The sequence below is a fragment of the Arabidopsis lyrata genome, assembly GCF_000004255.2.
Source record: "Arabidopsis lyrata subsp. lyrata unplaced genomic scaffold ARALYscaffold_3, whole genome shotgun sequence".
Classification (NCBI taxonomy): Eukaryota; Viridiplantae; Streptophyta; class Magnoliopsida; order Brassicales; family Brassicaceae; genus Arabidopsis; species Arabidopsis lyrata.
Window position 1 is genome coordinate 18,631,424 of NW_003302553.1, and position 13,957 is coordinate 18,645,380.

The 13,957-nt window shown below is 36.9% G+C and overlaps 2 protein-coding genes across 5 annotated transcripts; both read left to right on the plus strand.

Annotated features, from left to right (window-relative positions):
* The first annotated feature begins 6,082 nt into the window (after positions 1-6,082).
* LOC9321964 (C-Myc-binding protein homolog) lies at positions 6,083-8,506 on the plus strand. Of its 3 annotated transcripts, XM_021033837.1 has the most exons (7): positions 6,083-6,236; positions 6,397-6,514; positions 6,780-6,902; positions 7,099-7,171; positions 7,288-7,336; positions 7,911-8,067; positions 8,181-8,506. In XM_021033837.1, exons 3-7 carry the CDS (start codon positions 6,885-6,887, stop codon positions 8,283-8,285), a joined length of 402 nt encoding a protein of 133 aa, XP_020889496.1. In that variant the 5' UTR covers positions 6,083-6,236; positions 6,397-6,514; positions 6,780-6,884; the 3' UTR covers positions 8,286-8,506. The 3 variants fall into 3 exon arrangements, with proteins under 3 accessions (XP_020889496.1, XP_020889495.1, XP_002883818.1); XM_021033836.1 differs by lacking the exon at positions 6,397-6,514; XM_002883772.2 differs by lacking the exon at positions 6,397-6,514 and having other exon boundaries at positions 6,085-6,236; positions 7,944-8,067.
* A 272-nt stretch (positions 8,507-8,778) lies between these two features.
* LOC9319886 (probable DNA helicase MCM9) lies at positions 8,779-13,940 on the plus strand. Of its 2 annotated transcripts, none has more exons than XM_021033847.1 (19): positions 8,779-9,136; positions 9,209-9,317; positions 9,402-9,540; positions 9,632-9,698; positions 9,921-10,095; positions 10,243-10,342; positions 10,579-10,676; positions 10,831-10,896; positions 10,967-11,059; positions 11,292-11,409; positions 11,492-11,563; positions 11,853-11,919; positions 12,006-12,087; positions 12,267-12,388; positions 12,505-12,572; positions 12,759-12,868; positions 13,260-13,307; positions 13,383-13,535; positions 13,662-13,721. In XM_021033847.1, coding segments are annotated over exons 1-19 (1,932 nt in total). In that variant the 5' UTR covers positions 8,779-8,893; the 3' UTR covers positions 13,664-13,721. The 2 variants fall into 2 exon arrangements, with proteins under 2 accessions (XP_020889506.1, XP_002883819.2); XM_002883773.2 differs by having other exon boundaries at positions 8,780-9,136; positions 11,292-11,408; positions 11,494-11,563; positions 13,672-13,940.
* The last annotated feature ends 17 nt before the right edge of the window (positions 13,941-13,957 follow it).

Genomic DNA, 13,957 nt, shown 5'->3' on the forward strand with positions numbered 1-13,957 from the left:
GAAAAAATGATCAGTGTATTTCTCATCTTTGCTCGGGAACCCGCCAATGATCTTTTTATTTTTGCTCGGCGAGATATAGTATATTTCCAGAGGACCCGGGCTACGACGAACCTCCAGGAAATTCCTTAAATGTCCGAGGGACAAAACTTTATCCGCCTCGAAACTCCTTACTAAGATCCCAATAAGATGCCGCAGTCCACGAGTTGAGATCTGAGCCAACGCAATCTTGTACGACCACAAATACTCAACGACCAGCCTCGGGAGAGGGAACCACAGGAAACAAAAACTGAAAAACCCTTCGTACAACGTGAAGAACCCCTCGGGAGGATTATCGGCTCGTTCACTCGGGGTCGGAAGCCTCATCGTGACTCCTTCGCTGAAACCGAACCGAACTCTCAATTCTCTGAGAGAGTCCTCGGTGGATAGCGTGGAACCAGGAGGGTCGGGCCTTTTTACTTTTCTGGCTCGCTTCGTCTTCTGCTGTAGAGCCTTAGCCGCTTGCATCCTGGCCTGAAGCATTCTTGCCTCCGCGTCGGAATCATAGTGAACCGCCTCGGCCTTTACAAGGAGCGAGGACGGCTCGGGCGCTTTCTGCCAACAAGAACCCCCAGCTTCGTCCTTGGACGGAGGACGCGTTCTCCCCGTATTTAAAGCTGCCTCGGGGTCATCAGGAAGGTCCTCATCCCGAGCCACATTCGCAACTGTATCCTCCCGAGCCACAAATTGGCTCGGATCTTGGTCCACAGATGACGATTTCGATTCACTAGCGCCGTTCCGCTCGGAGCAACCTGAAGAACTAGCCTCGGCTTCTTCCGAGGGGCTGCTCCAAACCATCTTCCTTTCATGAACGGGAATTTTTCTGCCTCGGGACGAATCACTTGAGTCAGAGAGTGACATCTTCGGCTCGGGCGAATCAAAAAGAATCGGAAAAACAAGATTCGAAGTCGGAAAAAAACAAATCTAAGATCTGGCACGGCTGAGGAACGACGGAAAATAAAGCAAAGCAGAGGAAATTAAAGAGATCAAGATCAGAGAGAAAAGAAGCGAACCTTAGAAATTTTCCTTGCAGATTGCGAAATGAGAAAATGAAGCAAAAGTCGGATATTTATAGAATGCTTCGGCGCGTCGGGTACACACGAGTTTAATAATATTTCGCATCCGCCCAAGTCTCGGGCGCGTCGGGTGCGCGTGACCAACACTAAACTACTTCGCATCCGCACGGGTCTCGGGAATCAGCAGAAGACTCTTCCACTTCTCGAGGTAGAATCTCAACCGTCACACGCGCTAGGAGAAGATGAAGCGTCAAAGAGATTTGAATCGTCAAGAACACTAATTACCGCAGGACACTTCACGAAATTTTCAAAGGATGGGCTCGGAACAAAGTTTAAAACGGCTCGGACTAACAGTCGTGAAGCTCATCGGTTGCTCTTCGAACCAACGAGCTGGGGGGCTAACTGTTGGGGTCGGATTTCATCCCATAGCACCGAGCCGAACTTCGAACGCCTCAGGGAACTTCTGAAGACACCTCGGTGCAAACTGCCATTCACCTCGGGTCAGACTGTCATTCACCTCGGGTCAGATTGCCATTCACCTCGGGTCATTGCATTGGTGGCCTCGGGGAACACCCGTAGTCTGCTCGGGGTCTGTCAGCAGGCTTGTGAACCCGAGCCGGCTCCCTTCAAGTGCCCGAGCCGGTTCACTTCGGGAAACCGAGCCGGTTCGTGTCGAGACCCCCGAGCTGGCTCTTTCCGCGAACCCGAGCCGCTTTTCCTCGGGAGCCTAGGCCATGCCTCTCTTGTCCCCGAGCCGGTTGCACAAGTTCTCCGAGGCGAAGTCTTCATCATCACCCGAAGCAAAGACTTAGTAAATATTCTTCTTTAAAAGGTATCATTTCCAAGCAAGTTATCATTTCCGAAAAAGAAGGATCATTTCCGATAAACTCGGAAATGATAAGGAAGAATCGCGAAGGATCAACTCAAATCAGGAAATCTTCCGAAAACTCCGAAGAATAAGGAAATTGTTCTAATCCACGATATCCTGGCCGACTTCAAGATAAATGGAAATCTTCCGAGAATATCGCTGGAGAGGCGGTTTATCATCCCTATATAAAGAGATTCAAGGCTCAAACGAGAGGGCAGACAATATCGCTCTAGAATCTACACTACGCAAAGCTCTCACAGCACAAACACCTTTTTCTTTTATGATCAAACTCTTGTACGATCAAAAATACTCTTTTCATCAATAATATCAAGAACACCATCTTTGGTTACAAATCGTTTCTGTTGTTCTTTGAGAATTCACGAATATCGTATCCCTAAAATAAAACCCTAGACAAATCTCGATTGTGTTAGTTTCGACTTCCACACAGCACGTGAAAAATCATCGACAATTGTGAGAAAGAATCTTGATCCACAAAGAGACGTTGTTCGATACGGACCCCATAAATCACAATGAACTAACTCAAAAACTTTCGAAGTTTTATTAATGTTCAAAGGAAAAGAATCCCGTGTTTGTTTTGAACGAATACAAACCTCACAATTCTTGGAAACAAAACTATCACTATTTCTACTCAAACTTGATAACTGCAACATCTCCATGGTCGTGTCTGAAGGGTGTCCTAACCGACAATGCCACACATCCTTAGGTTGCTGATCCAAAGCTCGTGTCACTGCCACCTCTGTCACCCCCCGAAAAAAATAAAGACCTCTTTGCTGCTCACCTGCTCCAATCACCGTCTGTGTGATGCGGTCCTGAACAACACAAAAGAGATTGTATATTATCCAAATATGGTTTCGAGGTGATCAAACTCTTCAAAGTTTCAATACAAACACTTATTATTATTTAGATTATTTTTCTTTTCTTTTAATAGAATTTATTTTTTATAAATGACATTCGCCAATTTAGGCTTAATAAGATATGTATTTTACAAGCATACACAATTACAAACGAAAACGAAAATTGTCTGCGCCGACAAGGAGGAGGAGGTTAGACAATCTGGATGGTGGCCGGAAGCAACGAATCCTAACAACTAGAACCGGCGAATACAAAGCCTACTACTTTGCGACCATGTCAACAGGTTCGGGATCATTGACCAAAGTATCCAGTTTCCGTCTCCGATCCTATCCGATCCGACGACTCGCCTGACATCTCATTCTCGAATTTATGCCTAGAAAAATGGCTAATGCAGATTTAAGTCCTCGACTACCGAAGCCGTCAACCGACAACCCTTTTCGAGAAAACAATCTTCATATCCGGTCCAATGAAAGCGAATCGCGGAAACTTAAGAAGGATGATGGCTCAAACAATTTCTCAAAAGCCGGATCCAGTGAAAACCATTTCAGACCCAGAGATAATTTTTCTATAATAATATTTGTTATATTTAAATTCAAATATTAATATTTGAAAAACGCTAAAGAGACAAACTCAACAAATTATATTGGGGCTGATTGGTTAAAACTTTTAAAACTTTAGAAATTTTTTTAACCGTTCTCAAAGTTTGTTTTTCTCTAATTAAGGGGCCGATTGGTAACGACTATTAATTCTCGCTGTAGAGACTTTGACTGTAAGAACTTTCGCTGTAGAAACTTTTGCTGTAAAGACTTTGACTGTATAAATTTTATAACCGATTGGTAAAGACTATGACTGTAAAAATTACGATTTTAAATAACTACCAAATATGTGGAAAAATGGATCTTAAAAAAACAAGAAAAAAAATTTAATTGTAATCAACTCAAAATTTTCAAAATTAATTTATTTGTGAATGTTATAAGGGTTTAAATACATATGAGAAAAAGAAAAAGAAAAAAACTATAAGTTTTTAATTTATTTATTTCTAAAGTCTCATTTACGTGACTTTTAAAAAAAATTGAAAGCTTTAAAATTTATTAAAACAAAAAAAGCTTGATTGGGAAAAAAAAACTTTTAAAACTTTAAAAAGCTTTTAAAGTCTTAAAATCCTTATCCAATCACCCCCTAAGCTTTTTTGACTTCAACTAACCTTAAAGCCTTTAAAGTTTTTTTTTTCTATTCCTTGTTTTCAACTTTTTTTTAAAGCCTCATAATCCCCCACTTTAGAAATAAAAAAAAAACAAAAGCCTATTGTTTTTATAATTTTTTTCCCCATGTGTATAAAAACTCCCATAAAATTTACTAAATAATTAATTTTAAGAAAATTTCAGTTGATTTACAATGAATTTTTTTTTCTTTTTTAGGATCCATTTCTTCATATTTTTGATAGTTATTTAAAATCGTAATTTCTACAGTACATGTTTTACTAATATGTTATAAATTTTTTACATTAAAAGTCTTTACAGCAAAAGTCTCTGCAGCCAAAGTGTCTATAGCAAAAGTCTTTACAGTAAAAAGCCAAAAAAGTAAGTAGTTACCAATCGGCCTATTGTCTTATTGATTATTTATATAATAATTTATTAGATTTTAAATCCATAATTTAAAAAAAATATTTCTCATGTATTTATTTTATATTATAATTAATATAGTTTGAAATATATAAATATTTTTTTTGAGTTGTTGTATTTGTTACCTAACTGTGTTAATTTGTATTGATGTACTTAAAAGATTTGTAGGTGTAGAAGTGATATAGTGTTAATATTGATAAACATTTATAATCATGGACTATTATGATAATTTGATAATATTTTGTATCTAAAAAATTTACTCCGGTACATTGCGGGTCGATTTTTTTAAACTACAAACTTTAAATTTTAAGTTATGTTTGTTTTGTTAATATTGTTTGGTTTGTTTAGTGTTTAAATTATATAATTATATTTTTATTTTTAATTCTAAGATTTCACCCGTAGTATACTGTCCCCTATTAATATCGACTTAAACCCGTCCTAAGATCATATAAAAGTTAAAGAAGACTCATATATTAATGTTTAAATTAGGTAGATAGGTTTTAGGAAATTAACAATTAATCCAATTTAGAAAGAAAATCAATTAATTAACGGATAAACATTTATGACAATGACATTCTCTTGTAAATAAGTGGCAACTCTAGGAATTATTTCATATTTGTACTTCAAAAATGTATATAGATTAAATGCATTAATTTTATTAGAATAAATTTTAAATTAATTTCAAATAATACAATTTATGTAAATAGCTTGTATTTATTAAATGAGGTAGAGTTTAAGAGAGGAACTTTCAAGTTTCTCAATATGTCTAATCCCTCGAAGTGCAAATATAAAAGCTAGGCATGTCAATCGGGCTGGCCCGGCCCGGCCCGGCCCGAAGCCCGCAAAACCCGTACATATTTGAGCCCGGCCCGTAAAAATTTCGAGCCTATATTTTAAAGTCCGGCCCGGCCCTAACAGGGCTACAGGGCTTTTCCAGGCTTTTTTGGGCTTTTCTTCCGACAACAAAAAACAAACTTATAATTTATAATATCTCTTAAAAAAAATCTATATATGAAACGAATCAATCAAAATTTAAATAACCACTAACGCTAATTTAGTTTTTTAAAAAGAGAGTTAAAATCAAATAAATAATCCAAATAAATTGTTTAAACTTATACTAGATAAAATATAAAATCAAAATAATTCAAATTAGGTAGTAGAGCTAATATTTGCTTTTTCGATTTATAGTAATACATAACGAAAAAAACTATGTTTAGGGTTTTCAACTCTATCAAAATTTTTTTTTACAACAAATCTTACAATTAAACGAAAATATTAACAAAAAAAAGATCAAAATATTTTTTAAAGGGCTTTTCGGGCTAGACCGAGCCCGGCCGGCCTAAGCCCAAAGAACCCTTTAGTCCGAACGGGCTTAGCCCGAAAGGTCCGATTTTTTCTGGACATATATTTTGAAGCCCGAACCCGCTGTTTTTCAGGGCTGGGCCGGGCTAGCCCACGGGCTTTGACCCTAATTGACATGTCTAATAAAAGCAGATAACTTAGTACGAAAAGTTTGTGCCGAACCGCATCATATCACTTATGTAAACAACATTTCTCGTAACTCTTTTGAATTTTGATTAAAATCTGTCGATAAGAAAAAGAAAAAAAAAGGTATTGTTTCGATCAACGAAAATAATTCATGTATTTTTATTTGGAAAAAACAAAATTATCGTATTGGGTGAATTTTCCCACAATAGAAAATAGAATTACACGTTGGTTTTAGCAAAATTTAGAGAAGAAGACAACTGAAGCACCGACCGACACAAGTTTTGGATCTCAAATTGTGTCTGCGCCGGCGTTGTTTGGAACACTCTGAACAAGGTAAATCCCATTTTTCGGTTTTAATTCGATTTTAGATGTCTTTGGTTTAGTTTTATTGACAAATGTATGGATACGTTTACGCTAATTTGTGTTATGGTTGAATTGTTTGTGCAAAACAAACAAATACATGGATCCGTTGTACTGGATTTGGAGGATAAAGATAGGATCTTTGAGATCTCTTGCCAATTTCTGGCTTTATGCTCAAGAAAAATCGAAACTTTGGAAAAAGTTCTGTAGAGTGGGATGGTTTTTGGAACTTGGGAGAGGTTAATGAACTGGTGAGAAGAAATATGTTTGGAATGCAGAAAATGTGATTTCAAAGAGAGAAGAATAAAAAGTTTCTGTTCTCAATTAGTTGGATAACTAAGTTCTGAAGTGGGAGCTTGGTTTAGTTGTAGCTTGGCTCTGCTTATGTTATGACTAAAAGTGTGATGAAGTTTATGTTTTGTCTTAACAAAGCTGGTCCTTTTAATCTCTTTTCATGATTGATATGATGCTCACAGTATTTTTGTTAGTTAAAGAGAGAGCTTTTACTCTTTGCAGGATCTAAATAGGTCCAAGCTTGTCATGCAGCTGGGAAAAAGAAAAGGTTTAATATACAGTTATTAGAAACATCAAAGTTTCTTTTGTGTTTTGTCGAACAAGGAGATGATGCGGTACAAAGAGGTATTATTACTTTCTATCCCGTCTGAAAGAAAGAGAGAAACCAAATCGAAATGTAGTTTCACAAGTTTGTTTTTCTATTTCTCTTTTTCCTGATTTCAAGTTTGCTTCTTTACTAGATCTGGTGATGCCAAGTTATGTTTTTTTTATCTGTACGTGTAGTCTTTGAACCCTTTTTTTTTGTGATTGCATGAATCAGGAGAAAGAGGTGAAGAAGGAAGCTTTCAGGAAGTATTTGGAGTCCAGTGGAGTTCTTGATTCTCTTACCAAAGGTATTTAATTTCGTTTTGCAACAGTTCTTTGATTGAATAATCTGACCTGTTCTTGCAAATAATTCGCTTTATTCTCTTTTGTATGTTGTGGAACACGACTTGGGTTTTGAATGTAGTTCTGGTTTCTCTGTATGAGCAGAATGACAAGCCTTCCTCTGCTTTAGAGTAAGTTTCTGGACACACATTTTAGATATTAATGGTTATTTATTAGTTTTCTAGCAGAGTATTGTAGATTCTCTATAGAAATACTTTGTGTATTGACCTATAATCTTGAATCAAGGTTCTGCTGAAATGAGGGACTGGTTAAGTTAGGGATTTAAAACAAAATTTTGACCATTTTTATGGCGGTTTCCATCCTAGGCCTTTACGTATTTTAGACCAGAGCTTTTGTGAACTAAATCCTGATATGAAAGTTATTTCATGGGCTCCATATACGGACTTTTACTAAGAAATTGATAGAAAGTTTCTGTCAGATTTGACATATGAAGATCATATTTTCATAATTTTATTTGTTTTTCTTCCTTGCCAATCTCCTATGCATTCTTCAATAAATGGATCTCGAAGTTCAAGTTCACGAATGCAGTTTTACAATATTTGTTACGTATTAGGCTAACTGTTTACATATATATATATATATATATATATATATATATATATATATGTATATATCAAATCGGTTCTGTAAAATCTTGCATTCCCGCCATGTGATTTTCTTAGTTTTGGTTTTTGGAAATCTCAGCTCCTCAGGTTATTTTTCGGTGATTTTCTTCAGATTCATTCAACAAAAGCTAGGTGGTCCTTCTGTCTCTGACTATGAAAAGCTTCAAGCTGAGAAGTCTGATCTTCAAATAAAGTACAATGAGCTTTTGGCTAAACATCAGGAAACCCTGAGAGAGGTATCCGGTTTTAGTTGAACCATCTATAGTTGTTGATTAGCACATTAGTTTTCTCATGAATACAAAAGTGTTCAAATCTGTTTAACACATTCTATATATGGTTACTGTTGCAGTTAAATGGAGTGAAGAGCTTGCATTCGCGAAACTCTTCAAAAGATGATGCAGACAGAGAGACCCTTGAAGCCGAACACTCGACCCTTGTCCCTCCTCACCATTAAATGTGCCCTTACTGTATATGTAATTCCCATTGTTTCGATCTCCGTTTACGCATTTACGGCAGCAACAGAAAGAAAAAAAGAACAAAACAAAACCACGCATAGATGAGTTTTCCCGGCAACAATGATCATTTATTTGTTTAAATCTCCATTTGCTCTCTTTCATTCATCTACATCACCAGTGTTTTGGAGTTTTAACGTTATAAATTCTTCGGTTAACAGTATCGAATAGGCCAAACCAAACCAAAGCTCGCCCAATTTTCGATTCAGTTTGGTTTGGTACATGTAAACCAATCTGTTGCAAAAAGTTCCCAACTTCTACACTTTCTTTTGATTGTACCATGCAAAACCGAAATTTACCAAACAGAAAAATGCTTAAAAATTGAAGGGTTTGTTACAAAAAGAAAGATTTTAATTTAGTTCCCATTAGTTACCTTAAACCGAATCAAATTATACCACATACGAACCGAACCAAAATTTTATTCGGTTTAATCGGTATAAATTTTTCCAAACCGAATGCCCAAACCCTCTTATGTTAAGGCGAACCTAGAAATTGGCGTATTCATTCATTTCCCGCCAAAATCCTCCACCTTTCTCCTTCGCCGGCGTCAATGGTGGAAATGGAATCGCCGACACAGACGGCGGAGCACATTGAATCCATGACGGAGTTTCTGGCAAAGCACTATTCCGATCAGCTCCGCGAAATCTCTCTCTCTTCCGATCCCAAACTCCACTACCCTCTCTTCATCGAGTACGCAGAACTCGTTGACGATAATCCTTCTCTAGCGCATCTTGTTTTCTCAAATCCCGAACAGTTTCTTCGTCAATTCAACGATTCAGCCATTTTAGCACACGTATGTACTCAATTTCTCCCCAAATTTGATTATATGAAATAGTGAGTGATTTCAATTAGCTTTTGGGTGTAGAAAATTGCGTTGGAGCATATGAAGAAATTTGAGAAGAAGATTGGGATTGAGAAGAGATTTATACATGTTCGTATAAACACTAGTGGATCTCCTCTAGAACGAAGCCCTGGTGTGTGTGTGTGTGACTCTATATGTCTATTTACATGACTCTTGCTTATTATGCTTCTCTTAGCTAATTTTGATTTTGACACAGAGACTTTCCCGAGTATTGGCCGGGTTAGAGTAAGGCACCGAGGGATTCTGTTGATGTTGAAAGGTACGGTTATTCGATCGGGGGCTGTTAAAATGTATGAAGGAGAAAGGATGTATCGATGCCGAAAATGCAAGCACATGTATGATTCTGTCTTGTGGTTGGAACTTGTGATATGTATTTGTCATCTCTTGTTCTCGTAGTATGGCTGACTGAGTTGGTTTCTTATATAGGTTTCCTATTTTCCCTGAGTTGGAATCAATCAACTCTATTGTGAAACCGCCTTTTTGTCCTTCTCAGGTTTGTCACATTTCATTCTTTTACTAGCTAATATCTGTCTTCTGTTTTGCCAAAACACTCAGACTAGGATCTCTCCCTAACATTTGAAGTTGATAAACTCTCCACTTCCATTATAAAAGAATTCCCTTTTGCTTTCTTATTATATTCTGCGACTTTAGATTTCATTTTCTATAAAACAGCTGATCTTATAGCACTTTGATATCTCTTAACTCTTGGTGACAGCGGTCAAAATCTTGTGAAGGCACAAACTTTGATCCTGTTGATGATACAGTAACACGCCACGATTATCAAGAAATCAAAATCCAAGAAAATACTCAGGTTTTAGGTGTTGGTGTTATCCCAAGGTCCATTCTAGTCGTCCTGAAAGATGACCTTGTTGACAATGTTAAAGCTGGAGGTAAAACACCGTGGCTTTTGTTTGTTTGTTTTTATTCTGTGTCTTACATATCCATAATTGCATCAATATTATGGCTCAGTGTAACCATTCTAAACGTACCAGCATAGCTGCTCCGCCTCCTGATATAACATATTTCTCTTTATTCAGATGATGTTGTTGTCTCTGGAATCTTGACTTCAAAATGGTCTCATGACTTGAAAGATGTTCGCTGTGACCTTGAACCTATGTTGATTGCCAATCATGTCAGGTAAATGGCTTGATAAATTTGATAGAGACCTACGAATCAGTTTTATTAAGGATTCTAAACCAACCTCCGGCCAAAAGTTGTATACAAAAATGGTACTTGTTTGTTCGCCTGGAATAATTATTGAGGTCTTTGATGAGATTCTATTTCTCATATTCTTAGTTACTTTTGGTCATTACAGTTTCAGTCATTAACACACTTTCTACTTTCTTTTCACCTGTTATCCTGCCACTATCCAGAAGAACTAATGAGCTCAAATCAGAAATCAATATATCTGATGATTTGATCGAGAAGTTCAAGAACTTTTGGAGCCACTTCAGAGATACCCCTTTGAAAGGTAAAAACTTACTGTTACTTGGAAACGATTATGCCTGTTTTGTTGCATTTATTATGAACAACTATTCCCCTGCCATCATTTTTTCGAGAAAAGACCTTACATATATTTTTTGTTAAAATTTATGCTAAATTCTTCAATGTTTTGGTTAAGTCAGGGAGAAATGCTATCTTACGAGGTATCTGCCCCCAAGTCTTCGGACTCTTCACTGTTAAGCTTGCAGGTATACTGTATGCATAGTTTTTTTGTCAACATCTCTTCTCATTGAGTTGTCTAACAAGATTTTTATGCAGTTGCCTTGACACTCATTGGAGGTGTGCAACATGTTGATGCTTCTGGTACAAAAGTACGGGGAGAATCTCACTTGCTTCTCATTGGCGATCCAGGTTGTTGTCAATCACTGAGTATTATTTTTCTTATATATGAATGCCCCCTAATGTGTGTTGGATTTCCAAATTTTTCGCCTGAACTAAATTGATTTTACACTAGAATAAACCTTGCATGTGTTTTTAAGGAAATAAAAGGGTCGTGTATGTTTTTTTGTTACTAGCTGATTGCATTCTATATGGGAGTGTACTTTCATGCAGACCTGCTATTTATATTGTTAATATCTGACAGGCACTGGAAAATCGCAGTTCTTGAAGTTTGCTGCAAAACTAAGCAACAGAGCTGTAATCACAACGGGACTAGGAAGCACAAGTGCTGGATTGACTGTAACTGCAGTGAAGGATGGAGGTAAGCACTCCAATCTTTTGTCTAACCTTTTTGTTGTGTAACTCTTTTTTTCTCTTTCTATTTAGTCTTATTAATTTGTTTGCAGAGTGGATGTTGGAAGCTGGGGCCCTTGTTCTTGCAGATGGTGGACTTTGCTGTATTGATGAATTTGATAGGTAGTCTCCAAATGCCAGTGGGGGAGAAACATCTGTTATAAGAATATTTTCCATTATTCTGTAGTGTTATATCTGCTTGAAAATTTTTATCTTCGATGAACATAAAGTATTCTTGTGGTCTTGGGAATTTCTTGCCTCTTATTTGTAAAAAGTGGTCAGTTAACTTGACAAACATTTTAGGAAATTTTCCTTTTAATTGATATCGTCTATTGTTGCATCGAGTTTGTTCTATTGCTTCTTCCTTTGAGAGAGTTGCCTACAACTGAAGTGCTTTTTTTGTTTCTGGAAGCATGAGGGAGCATGACAGAGCAACCATACATGAAGCAATGGAGCAACAAAGTATAAGTGTTGCCAAGGTAAACAAACCACTCTATATAATTTCATGTATATGCCTTATTTTGTTTCTGTGTTTTTCTGTGTCTAATTTTGCCTTTTCCAATAGGCTGGCCTTGTAACAACTCTTAGCACAAAGACAATCGTCTTCGGTGCAACAAATCCTAAAGGACAATATGATCCCGATCAATGTATCCACTTCAGATATATTAGTCCCCAAACAAGCTTTCGCCTACATACATGCATGCATTCTGTTTTTCAAATTCAAGTTGATGTTGTCACTTAAGAAATACATTTCCTCCTTCAATCATCATTTATTTGGTGTACTTGGTTTGATATTTTTCTTCAGAAAGTCCTTAACTGAATCTAGCTCTTTCTGTCAATACTGCACTTTCCGGTCCATTATTGAGCAGGTTTGACATTGTACTTGTTCTCTTAGATACAAAAAATCCCGAATGGGATGCAGTTGTATCCTCTCACATCCTTGCCGAGGTATGTTTCTTTAAAGAATCTTATATTGTGTTGCATAATGAGCCTTATTAAGAAGAGTATTTGTGACAAATTATATAACTTATGTGACTAAAAATAATTTGATGAAATCAACCCAGGTGCAAATAGAGCAAGGCAGAGATGTCGATGATCTGACAACTATTTGGCCACTACCGATGCTTCAAAGGTATCATGTGTGTACACAGATAGTGAGATCTATAATTTTTTTTTTCTTTTGTGGCAGTATGAGATCCATAATCTAGAAGAGTTACAATTATTCCTTGCACAGTAGTCCGAGATGACAGATGTGCTTGATCTTAGCTGATAATACATTCATGGTTGCTATTAACTGCTTATATCCTGACCTATGCAGATACATTCAGTTTGTGAAAAGAAACTTCAGGCCTGTCCTATCAAAGGAAGCAGAAGAAATTATTTCAAGTTATTATCGACTCCAAAGAAGATCTTCAACTCATAATGCAGGTATATCCTAAGAATACTTCATTTTTTTTGCAAATGCTAATTTTGTATTAATATGGGGTGAGGGAAGCTGATGATAGTGGACCAGCTTTGAATCCTATCATTTCATGGCTGAGACTTCTTATTCCTGATATATATAGCAGAATTCTCTGCAAACCCAAGATATTATAGGATCTATTTTAAATGATTACTTTAGGCGAAGTGGCTGGGATCGGCTCTTCTGTTGTCTTGGACTCTTGTCTATAAAATCCTTAGGTCGCATGGGAATTCTCATTAAGCATAGCCTTGCTGAAAGGAATTTTAGGACTGGCTTGGTGGGTACAACAATATCAACTAAGATAGATCCCACCATGGTTATATCTTTCATGTAATTTGATTTTACTCTGAACTGTAGCAAGAACAACCGTGCGGATGTTGGAAAGCTTGATACGTTTGGCTCAAGGTACTTCTTCTGTTATTAATCAAAATACTCCAAACACAGGAAAAAGGATATTAATGTTATTATGGTGTCACACAGCTCATGCAAGGCTTATGTTCAGAAATGAGGTCACGCGATTGGATGCCATAACAGCAATCCTATGCATTGAATCATCGATGACCATTTCAGCCATTGTAGACAGTATGGGGAATGCGCTTCACTCAAATTTCTCCGAAGAACCAGATCAGGAATGTATCCTTTTTCGGCATTACCTAACTTTTGTTCCTATATATGTACAAAGTCTGCCTTTGATTACTTAGATTCATCTTCTGGAGCATTGCGACTTGAAGTTTTGTATTTGTATTCCCTAACATAAAGAAACAAACAGACGCAAAGCAAGAGAAGATCATCCTTGAAAAGCTAAGAGGAGACGACATCTATTAGCGTCTGGCTGTGATGAATTGTGACCCACATAGACGGAGATAGGTTTACAATAATCTCCTTCACGTTTCTCCTGCAAATTTTAATTTGTATAAAGTGTGTTATGTGTGATTCTGCAGTTGAAATTGCTCTTGAGAGCAAACTTACTTTAAAACATGTATGTATTCCATCTTCGTGTCGATTCAATCAAATAGGTAAAGAAAGTCTTTAACAACACAAATTGCATTCAAAAC